Source organism: Neofelis nebulosa, chromosome 1 (genome assembly GCF_028018385.1).
Source record: "Neofelis nebulosa isolate mNeoNeb1 chromosome 1, mNeoNeb1.pri, whole genome shotgun sequence".
Lineage (NCBI taxonomy): Eukaryota > Metazoa > Chordata > Mammalia > Carnivora > Felidae > Neofelis > Neofelis nebulosa.
The window spans coordinates 171,400,283-171,412,181 of record NC_080782.1 but is presented as its reverse complement, the minus strand read 5'-3'; the positions used below and the strand labels follow the sequence as shown (position 1 = coordinate 171,412,181).

At 43.0% G+C, this 11,899-nt stretch overlaps 1 protein-coding gene across 2 annotated transcripts in view; it reads left to right on the top strand.

Moving 5' to 3' along the window:
* Positions 1–553: 553 nt before the first annotated feature.
* The window catches only part of ITGBL1 (integrin subunit beta like 1), a 207,524-nt gene continuing 196,178 nt past the window's right edge, over positions 554–11,899 (top strand). The window contains exons 1-2 of one of the 2 annotated variants that reach the window (XM_058743441.1): positions 554–911; positions 2,068–2,285. In XM_058743441.1, coding sequence (XP_058599424.1) covers positions 814–911; positions 2,068–2,285 — 316 coding nt within the window. In that variant the 5' untranslated portion in view covers positions 554–813. The remainder of the gene's footprint in view (positions 912–2,067; positions 2,286–11,899) is intronic. The other variant, XM_058743436.1, reaches the window with a different exon arrangement.

The window sequence follows — 11,899 nt, the reverse complement described above, 5'->3', positions numbered from 1 at the left end:
ATTTTGTTTCTTCCTACTTGGTGCAGGGGGGGGGGGGGGAAATGGGGTGAATTTGGGACAACTAAGATCTGAACCGTCCAAGACAAGAAAAAATGTGGTGTGATAAGCTACTGGCCCAAACACCCAGAATCATGACATACTTGTTAAAGGCTTAAGAAATGAAAAACCCATCACTTAAAACAAAGAGTAAAAAGTACAAGAAAAAGTTATATTCGTCCATTGCGCTGACCCCCTAGAACTCATACCCCAAATAACACACCTTCTGAAAAAGCCCTTGGGGGAAATAATTCCCTACTAAGTGCTCACGCTGACGTCACTAGCCCTCCCCTTCCCCCCTTTCACATCTAAGGGACTATTTTATCTGTCCCTTGAATATCAACCAGCCCAAATACTCCGCATCTCTGGGGCCTGCACTGAAGAAAGAAATGATTTTCCTAAATCTGTGAACAGGACGGTTTTTTTTTTTTTTTTTAATGTCAAAATAAACCATCTGCTTGTACAACTGTTTCTAATTACTCCTCTGCCTAGACTCCGCACTTGAGGGGTTTGGTACCAGCACCCCGCCCAGAGCGGTGCCGCTGCCCAAATCCTCACAGGCAGGCAGCTCATCAAGGCACTCGCCCCTCCTGGTAGAGGCCCGACCCGCGCGTCCTGGTGTCTCGTGTCTGTGTGTCCGTCTGCGGGACGGTCTGCGCCGGTGGCACCTCTCCCCACCCCCCGCCCCCCGCCCCGAGCGCCCCCCCCCAGCCCCCCACACACCGGGAGCCCCACCCTGCAGGAGCGCAGCTCGCCTGCACAGCCCCGGAGCTCAGCATGCGTCCTGCAGCCATCAGGAACTTCTTGCTGCTGGCCTCCTCCCTTCTCTTCGCGGGGCTGTCAGCTGTTCCTCAGAGCTTCTCGCCATCTCTGAGGTAAGTTTGGTTTGTTGTTCTTTGAGACCGACCTGCCTTGCTTTGTGTGGCAGGGCTTCGAGTTTGCAGGTTGGCTGCCCAAAGCCAAGAGCAGTTAGAAAGTTGGCCACGGGGTAAACTCTTTCCAACCTGTTCTTATTCCTTATATGTCTGCACTGTGTGTTGCTTCGCGTCTGTCCTTTTACTTTTCCTTCGGAAAAATACAGTGAATAAATATAGATATATAATCTCCTCCTAGTTTAGTACATAGCAGGAGGAACTTCTGCCGTGAGATTGAGGAAATCCTGTGTACCTACCTGTGTGTGCTCATAGCCTATAAGGCAGAATTATTTCACAGGGTCTGCATTACATTATTGTATTGCCTTTTGAAAGGGTCTTTGAGGCACATGATAATAACTAAACTTTTTTAAAGTTTATAAGCACTGCTTAATGCAACTAGGAAAATATTATGTCCTACACTATCATAACATCTATAGCTCTTCCTACATATCCCTCTCTTCTTTTTCATAAAAGGCTGCTCCTGGCCATCAGATAGCAATGGGACTTTTTCTTTTATTTATTTATTACAATTTCTTTTAATGTTTATGTATTTTTGAGAGAGAGAGAGAGAGAGAGAGAGAGAGCAAGTGGGGAGGGGCAGAGAGAGCCAGAGACACAGAATCTGAAGCCGGCTCCAGGCTCTGAACTGTCAGCACAGAGCCGGGCGAGGGTTCCAACCCACAAGCGGTGAGATCATGACCTGAGCTGAAGTCTGACACTTAACCCACTGCGCCACCCAGGTGTCCCAGCAATGGGACTTTTTAAAGTGTACTGAAAAGTCAGCCAAATGTCATACTTTGCATTCATTTGCATTTAATCAAAATGTGCATATAAGATTCTGTGCCAAGCCATCAAGAGGCAGGGCTGGACCACCTCTGTCCACTTGGAAGGTGGTCCTGTTCCTAGGCGTGCAGGTTACCCCTCAACGTTTGGGTCATTCTCTTGTGATGGCCCATGGCTGGTGCTCGCTTGGCCCCGGAGAAATGTGGAAGCTCAGACTTCCTTTCTGTGAAGTTGAACGTCGCCAAAAGGGTGGTTGGGGGGAACGTGGGCTCAGAGCAGAAGGGGCTGTGTCTGCTCTTGACCATGGCCCTGCTGTGGTTTGTCGCCCTTGCAGAATTGGGCCGGGTGCAGCGTGCAGGCTGTCCAGGGCCGAATCGGAGCGCCGGTGCCGCGCGCCCGGGAAGCCCCCAGGGGGCGCTCTGTGCCATGGCCGCGGCCGGTGCGACTGCGGGGTCTGCATCTGTCACGTGAGCGAGCCCGGCGTGTTCTTCGGGCCCCTGTGCGAGTGCCACGAGTGGGTGTGCGAGACGTACGACGGGAGCACCTGCGCAGGTAAGGGGGGCTCGGCTCACCGCGGGCGCCGGGGGCGCACTCCCCGCGGGGGTTTCTGCCACTTCTCGGGGAGAGCCGGCGGGAGGGGGCCCCTAAGACAGCTCTCCAGGAGGTGACTGACTTCGCGCGCGCGCGGGTCCTCCTAACGCTCCTCCACTCTGGAATCACGTGTCTCAATACTTTCCTCCGCCTCAGGGTTCAAACTTAAGTAGAACTAATATTGGTAAGATTCACTCAGTTGATTATAACTCTAGCTTGCCTCTATTTTAGTTCCTTATTACACACTTAAATCTCCAAACTTCCTCACCAACGGAGTTAAGCTGGTGGGTTCCTCTACCCCAATCGCGTATGTTAATCATATTTGCAGAACATAAACCGGTATTTTATTTTTACCAAGGAAACGCAGGGGGAATATTACCTTCCTAAAATCCAGCCGCGGTAGGTTGTGTCTTTGAACTCTGATTTGCCTTCTTCCTCTTAGGGTATAGTTCCCAGAGGGAAGTGCATATCAGAAGACTGTAACAAGGGAAAAAATAAGCAGACCCAAATCTACTTAGAAGCGATTGCTTTTGTGTTGTTTTAGCCGCTTGGGTTTTTCAGCTGCAGTGAAGCTTGGTATTTTGGAAGGAGTGGAGTCCAAATAAATTCATTTCTCTTGTACATTTTTAAGGAGTGATTCAGGTTGTGATATTGGAATGGGTCAAGCTATCTCTTCATAGAGAACCCCCCCAGCCTATACCACTTTCACATTTACTTAGGGCCATTCAGTTACTTAGGACCAGAACTTCTGTTGGGTGGCTGTGAATGATACAGACGCTCCTCTGTTAGTAAAAGGACAACACAATGGATTCTAACCAGGGTTTGGCAAGTTTGTGGGGGAAAAAAATCACAACGTATTTTACCCACAATGTAATGAAGAGTCCAACACTAACAGTGATGAAGAGTGAGTTTATAGCAAAATGGTTTTTTGCTTGGCACCTGGGCCCAGAAGTGCATACTGAGAATACTTAAGACGCACAATGGAAAAGTAGTCATGTAAGTCATTTGGAGGGGAACAGGTGCTTCTATGTGGCTTTGTTTACCCTGTGAAGGCTGTGGCTCAGCCCTTCAAAGGTACTGAATGCCACAGCTTGTTACTCTAACTTTGTCAGTCCCACAAGCTGCTGTATTATTGAGGACAGCCCTTTGGAATGAAAGCTAAGTATTGTCTAATATTTCGTTCCAAATTCCACTGTTACCTGACTTCTCTGGCTTGTACTGCCTCTGGCAAGGCCTTTTCAATATCACGGGTTCTGAACACATTTTTTCATTGGAAACGTAAGAAGAAAGATGCAGTCTTGAACGGGTGAAACTAGTTACAGGTGTCGTCAGATAAAAGTTCCCTATTGAAGAAGCTTATCTGGGTCCTTTCTGCAAAACTATGCAGAGGGAATGCTATGGTATGTAGTGTTTTTGTTGATCTCCCGTGGAAAGTGATGTGTTGTTTCCTTACAACATCTCACTGCATTCTTTCCTCCCTGATACGAACAGCACTGAATCATGCGTGGTTTTGTTTGCATACGTGTGTGTTCCCTTGGAGGCAAAATGCTTCTCTTTATTTCAAGGCTGAATGAGATAACTGTGTTCATTTGCAGTTCTCACCTTTGTGACTGATGCCCATCGAGGCCTGCTCTCCTGGGCCTGGTGAGAATCTGTGCCCGCAAATGCTCTGAATACATCTCCCAGGCGAATGAGATCTTTGCACACAGCACCTTCGAGGTGCTCACCAGCTTGCGTCCCTTGTTCTGTGCTTCAAATTGAGCTTTTCAATTCCGTCTTCAAGAACAAGTTCCTATATTATAGCGAGTAAGATAGAAACATAGCAAGTTGCCTTTTATGTTTTTATGTGCACCTGGGCCTTTACCTCTATGGTGCTTTCCAGAAATAGAGTAGCTTTCAGAGACCTCCCCCAACCCCTTTGAAGAAAAGAAAATCCTGCTCCTGGTAGTGTATCACTGAGTCATTAATACTCTGGGCTCTGGGGGAAAGAGTTCAGGAGGCCGATCCCAGCCCCACCACTTAATAGCTGTGTGAACTTTGGCAGTTCCTTACACTTTCTGAGCTTTGATTTCTTCATCTGCAAAATGAGAGTGATAACATTACCTATTTTACAGGATTGTTGTGAGCATTAACACATGTAAAATACTTAGAATAGTGTTTTGCACAAAGTGCTCAGTACATATAAATGTGTGTGGATGCCTATAACGTAATATTATTACAGTGACACACAAAATGTGAACTCGTATGGATAGATAGATGCATAGGTAGATGGGTAGCTAGATAGCCTGGCTTTGTCTTTGTTGGACATTTGATGCAGTGAGAGCAGTTTGGTTTTTGTCATGTAGCCTGGGCCTGTTATTGATCCAAAGCTCAAAAGGTCGAGCAAGGATAGCTATTTTGGCCAAGCCTCAGAGCAGCTGTATTAGATACACCATGCCCTTTGAAAGTTAAGTCCTTTGGGATTTTTATACTGTGAATCATAAGAAAGATACTTATTTTAGTTTGAGCCTGCTTGAAAGTGATTTTGTGTATACTGTCATAAGTGGTTTATTTCTTCCAGTTTCCACTTGTTCGTGGCCCATGAATCTTCCTTGGACTTCTGTAGTGTAAAGATCTGGCTCAGAAGTTGTTCCTGTGTGTGTCACAGTCAAATGAGAAGTAAACTAATTTGGGTGGGCTGTTTCTTTGAGAAGAGTAAAATGTTTGATTTTATAAAAACAAACTTTCAGGTAGTATTTGAGAGCATCTCTGAATAATCCCCTGAACAAGTATGATTACACTTAAATAAAATACTGTTTTTTAAAAGTTTATTTATTTTGAGAGAGAGAGGGAGAGAGAGAGAGAGAGAGAGAGAGAGAGAGAGCGCGCACGTGCAAGCAGGGGAGGGGCAGAGAGAGAGGGAAAGGGAGAATCCCAAGCAGGCTCTGTGCTGTCTGTATGGAGCTCAGTCTCAGGAACTATGAGATCATGACCTGTGCCCAAATCAGGAGTTGGAAGCTTAACCAACTGAGCCACCCAGACAGACCTAAAATATTGTTGTTGGTTTTTTTTAATCTATTCGAATCATTTTTGAAAGGTATCACTTAAATGAGTTTCAGTTTTAGTAACTGGGAAGAACTAATTGAATTGAATTTAGCAAATACTTATAAAGTTGTATATTTACTAGATCCTCTACTGTTGAAGGGGGTATAAAGATGTTGAAAAGAGGGGCTCAGTTGGTTAAGCGTCTGACTTTGGCTCAAGTCATGATCTCGCAGTCTGTGAGTTGGAGCCCCGCATTGGGCTCTGTGCTGACAGCTCAGAGCTGGAGCTGCTTCGGATTCTGTGTCTCCCTCTCTCTCCCTGCCCCTCCCCCGCTCACATTGTGTCTCTCAAAAATAAATAAACATTAAAAAAAAAGTTGACACAAATGCTTAGAACAGTGTTATTCATCGTAGCAAAAAAAAAAAAAGATGTGGAAAATATGACAACTTTCCATTGAATAGGGAGATGAAAAGAAATACCAAATACGTGTAATGCAATACAGAATATACTTTCTATAAATTTCTGTGAGAGTTCTATTCAGACAGGAATTAAATATTGTGGTTAAAACACTTGAGAAAGAGGTAGCTTTTGACATAAATCTTTGTGTGTACAGGGAGGTTTTTAGTCCAAAAGGTGGACTATTGGAATTCTCAGGGAAGAAAAATTCAAGCAGTGGTTTAGAGGCATAAAAGCATGTGGGTGTGCTTGGGAACTAGTGAGGTATCTAGGTTTGGCTTTGGCTGGATCTTAGGGCTGTGGGGAAACTACTGGAAGATATTTTGAGTTACAGTAGGACATACTTTTTGAGAGCTCTGAACCTGAATGTGAAGTCTGTGCTTAATTAAGCTGCATATAGGAGCCATGATGTGGTTTGAACATGGGAGCAATGGCTAGTACTCTGACCCATGAAAATTAACAGGCTGTCTGAGGGCATGGCACGTTAGGGTAGACACTTGATGGGGAGGAACTCCATTTAGATGCTATTTAAACTGTAGCCCAAGGGAGTGAGAATAAGAACTATAATGATTTTTAAAAAATTTTTTCTTATTAAATTAAAATTTTTTTTAACATTTATTTATTATTGAAAGACAGAGAGAGACAAAGAGTGAGCAGGGGAGGGGCAAAGAGAGAGGGAGACACAGAATCTGAAGCAGGCTCCAGGCTCTGAGCTGTCAGCACAGAGCCCGACGCGGGGCTTGAACTCACAAACCACAAGATCATGATCTAAGCCGAAGTCGAATGCTTCACTGACTGAGCCACCCAGATGCCCCAGAACTATGATGAATTTTAAAGACTATTGAAGGTACAGTCAACATGCTTTAGTACCCACGGGTGAGTAAAATGATAAATCAGTGACTAGAAGTGTGATAGAACTGGTGGAATGAGGGTCAGGAAAAAGAACCAGATGACTCCTAATCAATGGCTAAAAATCTTTATTAGAGAAAAAACACTTCTTTGAAATCTGAAATTGCTGTAAAAATGAGGAATTATAGCTAGCCGAATGAATTTGGACTTTATTGGTGGTGGATCTAAGACTAGATGGATCATGTCTGAACTGTTAACTTGGGTTAAATTGTTTGTATCCTTAACGTTGAGCCAGCCATCTGATTTCTCTGAAACTTAGATTCTTTTTTTGGAACATCTTTATGGATATAAAGAACCTTGCATCCTGCATTGTATTATTCAGAATAATTTTTATATTTATGTATAAATATATTTAATACCCACATAATTATGCATTTATACACTAATTCATACTATGTATAAAACATTCTTATAAACATTGATTCATGTATATAAACTGAATATAAAAGTAATTAAAATACATGGAAATACCCCTATTATATAAATAGTAGCATTTTTTTTCTTGCAGATATTTCTTTTACACTGCTAAATAAATAGTATGAGATTTTTTTTTTTTAGTTGATTTATTTATTTTGGGAGAGAGACAGAAAGAGAGAACAAGCATCTCAAGCAGGCTTTGCACTGTCTGGGGCTCGAACTCATGAGCTGTGAGATCATAACCTGAGCCGAAATCACGAGTCAGACACTCAACCGACTGAGCCACCCAAGTGCCCAAATAGTGTGAGAATTGTATATGATTATTCATGAGAACTGGACTTCCTGGCTCTTTAGAGTCAGTCTTAGGACTCTTTGATCTGCTTTTCCTCACAGTTGTGTTTTTCTTGGATAGTTGTGTAATTCCCTCCAAGCCTATTTTGTGGAATCACTCTTTGGTTTTTCCTTTCTTAGTCATTTTCCATTTTCCACCTTCTCTTCCTTTCTTCAAACTACATTCTGTCTTCCTTGCCCACTCCTTTGACTGTGTCCAGCCTCTCCACCTTGGTATTTGCCATCATGGTTGCTTCTTTATATTCCCTCTGTGCCCCCGCATGGGGCACCAAGCACGTAAGACCATTGCCTCTTCTTTACTACCCCATTGAGTAAACGATTGTGTTGAACAGACAGACCCCACTTTCCACATCACCTCCTTTCTTGTGTTTTCATCATGGTCTTAACATGTCCTTAGTTTTGGAGAACACATTCAGGAGTTCCCCACCACTAGCTCACTCACTTCATGCAAGCCTCTTGGTTTTTTTTAGTTCTACTCTCTTAGGTTCATCCATGTTGGATAAGTACATCCTGTCTTGCCTCAAGGGACACATAAAAATGAAAGATTTTCATCTTCACTTTCTCCCATCAGTACTGCTTTGTTTGTAGAGTACTCTGCAATTCAATGATAGAGACTGAAATACCTTGTCGTGGGACCAGGTCATCCCCACACCTTGCTAATCTAGAAGAGTGTATTTATGACATGATGGTGTTTAGATCAAGTAGTGTCAATGTGAGAAGTTCCATGGTTATTTTTCAAGTAGAATTTCCCCAGAAAGAGAAGGGGACATACGGGAGTGAGTTTATTTATATTACAAAATTTAAATTTTCAAAGTAAAAACTTCCTTCATAGGGTTCTCAGAAGCCTCCCCTATACTTTGAGACATGATGCTAAAATGGACAGCCCGTGTCTCTTAATATCTTAACCCCCAAAGCTTCTCAGCTCTCTGGGACTCAGACATAGATTGTTGAATCCGACCTTGTGATTCCTGATGCTCAAGGTTTGGAGGCACGTGATTAATTCCATAGCAGCAGAGATATTGGATAGTGTTCTCTGTCCTAAGAATTATGAGGAGTTATGAAGTAATACATTTTCCTCAATTCCAACTCCTGCCATTGTATTCATTTTCTGTTGCCCTTATAACAAATTACCACAAACCTTGTGGCTTAAACGACACACATGTATTTTCTTATAGTTTTGTATGTCAGAAGTCCCGCAGGGTCTCCAGGGCTAAAGCTGGTGGCAAGTCTTTTACCCTCTGGAGACTCTTAGAAAGAATCCATTTCTTGGTCATTCGACATTGAAAGAGTTTAGTTTTATGTGGTTGTAGGACTGAGGTCGCGTTTCTTTGCTGGCTGTCAGCTGGGGGTCTTCCTGAGCTCCTAGAGGCCTCTCTTGGGTCTTTGCATGTACACTTCTACATCTCGGAACCAGCAACGAGGTGTCAGATCCTTCTCGTGATGTCGTCTTTCTGAGTTTCTTCCATTGTCACATTCTCAAGATCCATAATTTTAATCACATTGGCAAGATCCCTTTTGCCATGTAAGCTATTGATGGGTTCCAGGAACAAGGATGTGAGCATCTCTGGGGGTCCTGGGACGTGCATGAGGAGGAATGCTGTAATGTGTGGATGGCAAGAGAGAGAAGTTCCAACTCCATTAGTACCTGGCTGTTCTTGTGCTGCATCTAGGATGCCAGTGCTGCATCTTTTCCTTCCTTTCAGTGCTTATCTTCATGATTTAATTTCCCTGGCCCCAGTCTTTCCCACACCACTGCTGATAAGAAACACCAGGCTTCTGGTCCAGATCATAAAAAGTGACTTATAGCCCAGCAATTACTTACATTCGATGCCTGACATTATCACTTGCCAACTGTGGGCAAGTTACTTAAACGTTTGCAACTTCTGTTTCCTTATCTAGAAATGGGGACAATAATATTATCAATGGGGGATAATAATACTATTTGCCTAGCTAAATGCAGGAGTGATCAGTGAGTCAATGGAGTTAGGATGCTTACTTATGTCAGATGACCCTCTTCTACCCTCGCTTGATACTCAGTCAAACGATATTGACTCCCAAAGAAGTGATTTTCCTCCCATGTTGTATCTTCTTCTGGATTCAAGTCTATGTTCACCTTTCCTCCTTTGACTGTCAGTGAGTTTTTGGAACTATCTCAGCTCAGTCAGCGTGCCTTCTCCATCATGTCCAGGCTAGGTTGAGCACTCAGCCCTGGCCATCTCCAGCCTGAGACTTACTGGGTTAACATTCCAGCTCACTGGATGTCTAAGTTTTTGACCCTGGTTTCTATCTTTGTCCCAGGAGGTTGACTTTTGTGTTCCTATCCCTGCAAACTTCACCCTGATTCTGGAACTTTCCTGTCCCTGCAGTCTTCACCCTGATTTATGGTTCTAGAGCCATGCCCTAAATAGTGTGTGGTTAGTCTTTGAATCTAGAATTTTTATTTTTTTTGTCATTTTCTTTACTGGAAACCCTAAGATTTCTGCAAATTTGCAGAGTTTACACTCAGTGCATTGCTGCTTCTGACCCTCACCTCCACTGAGATTTCTGAGTTTCCTGGCCGTTCCTTCATCTCTTCTGAAGCATTGATCTCAGGTGGGTTGAACGCAGAACCCATTCCTTTATCTTACAAAAATGGGAGAAGCAACACAATACAAAACAAAGCCAAAACAACTTACTTTCAGAGAGTTTTTGAGTATTTAGTGAACATCGCTGAATGTTCTGGAGACACTGGAGATGGGCTTGTTGAATCCGAGGAACATAAATAACTTAAGATTCAATAGTAATCACTCTGGTTCTTAAAACTCCTACTTTTTCAACGAATCCCCTTTCTGAAAGCTAAGTGTGGACGTGTGATGGAATTCTGGTCAAAGAGATGTAAACAGAGACGTTGTGGGGGCTCCCAAAGGCAGCCAACTTGCAGGGAGGTGTTTGTTTTGCTCATATACCCTCCTTCCTGCCTCGAATGCACCTAGTTGCAGGGGCCCCCTTGCATCGAGAGATGAATATGGCGGCCACCTATAAGGATGGCTCACCCCCAAGACAGGAGTCCTGACTTTTGGGGACAATGTGGAGCTGCCACACTAGTCCTGAACTGCCTGCCTCTGCACTGTGTTTTACACATAAAAATAATTAATTTTGTTTCAGCCCCTGTCATTTTGGGGTTTTCTGGCAGCTAAAAAATATAATCCTATCAGAAGCAGTGGTTTTATTCAAAAAGCTCAAGTCTGTTAAAACAGGGCCATGGGGGCATTTGTATAGTGGTTGAAAACTTGCTCTGGTGACAATGGTAGGGCTGGGTTCCAGCCCAGTTTACCTGCTGTGTGGATTCCAGAAGTTTGGGTGAATTCTGTAAGACTCAGTTTGCTCATCTCTGAAATGGGATATCGTTAATACTCTGTGCAGAGTTATTGCAAAATTTAAGTGAGAAAATACACATGAAGCATCTAATAAAACAGCCGATGTAATTGTCATTCTAAATGGGAGCTATTATTATCATTATTAAACCTAGAATCTCTAAAGAGATTATGCTAAGGCAAAAGGGAGTATGTCTTTGCTTTAAGTGTATTTGCTAGTAATCGAGTGGCCGGTTATGAATGTATATTCCCTGTACCTGTTTATATATTCAACATATACTGCTTTTTTTGCCTAGCTATTTTTATGGGGTTATTATTTCTATGCAAAGATGTAATTTTTCAAAATCTGGTTGCCAGAAATTAAATTACTGGAGAGAATACAAGCATTGTTCATGTATTTAAATGTTTTTTAAGTTTCCCATCTATTTAGTTATCTCTGTATTTAAAATTGATTAAAACACAACACATGTCTGCTACAAAAAGTCAAACAATACATAAATGCATGGATAAAAATCAGTGCAGTGGGGTTGAATTTTATTCAGAGAACAGATTCTACATCAGCACAAAATCAGACAGTTGAAGTTTAAACATTCCCCTGACAAATCTCCAAGGAAGGCCCTGTGTTTGAGTTGATTACACCGTCTCTCAGTCTAGCACAGTAAACAACTAGTAAATGAGTGTTTACTCCATGGCTGTTTCTGTGTTTACTCCATTTTTGGTTTTTGGCTGGATATCAGAGGAGTATTAGCTGGATTGTTCATTTGGGTACCCTCAGCTGGGTGGGATGCTCACAGTAGAGACATATACCAAGGACATCAGCCCAGGGAAACACCATCTCTTTCACACTCCCCTCTTGTCCCCACTTGGGACCTCCACTCACTGGATGGAATAACAGAATCTCTACACTATTTAAGTTATGATTTCACTTTCCTTTACTGCCAAGTATTTACCTCAACACTGAAACACATACAATTGATGTCAGGTAAGCTAAATATGTGTGTGCTGTGACTCCTCTTTAGTCTGTTCTTCGGCATAACCTCTGGCATTAATCAATATTAAATTTGG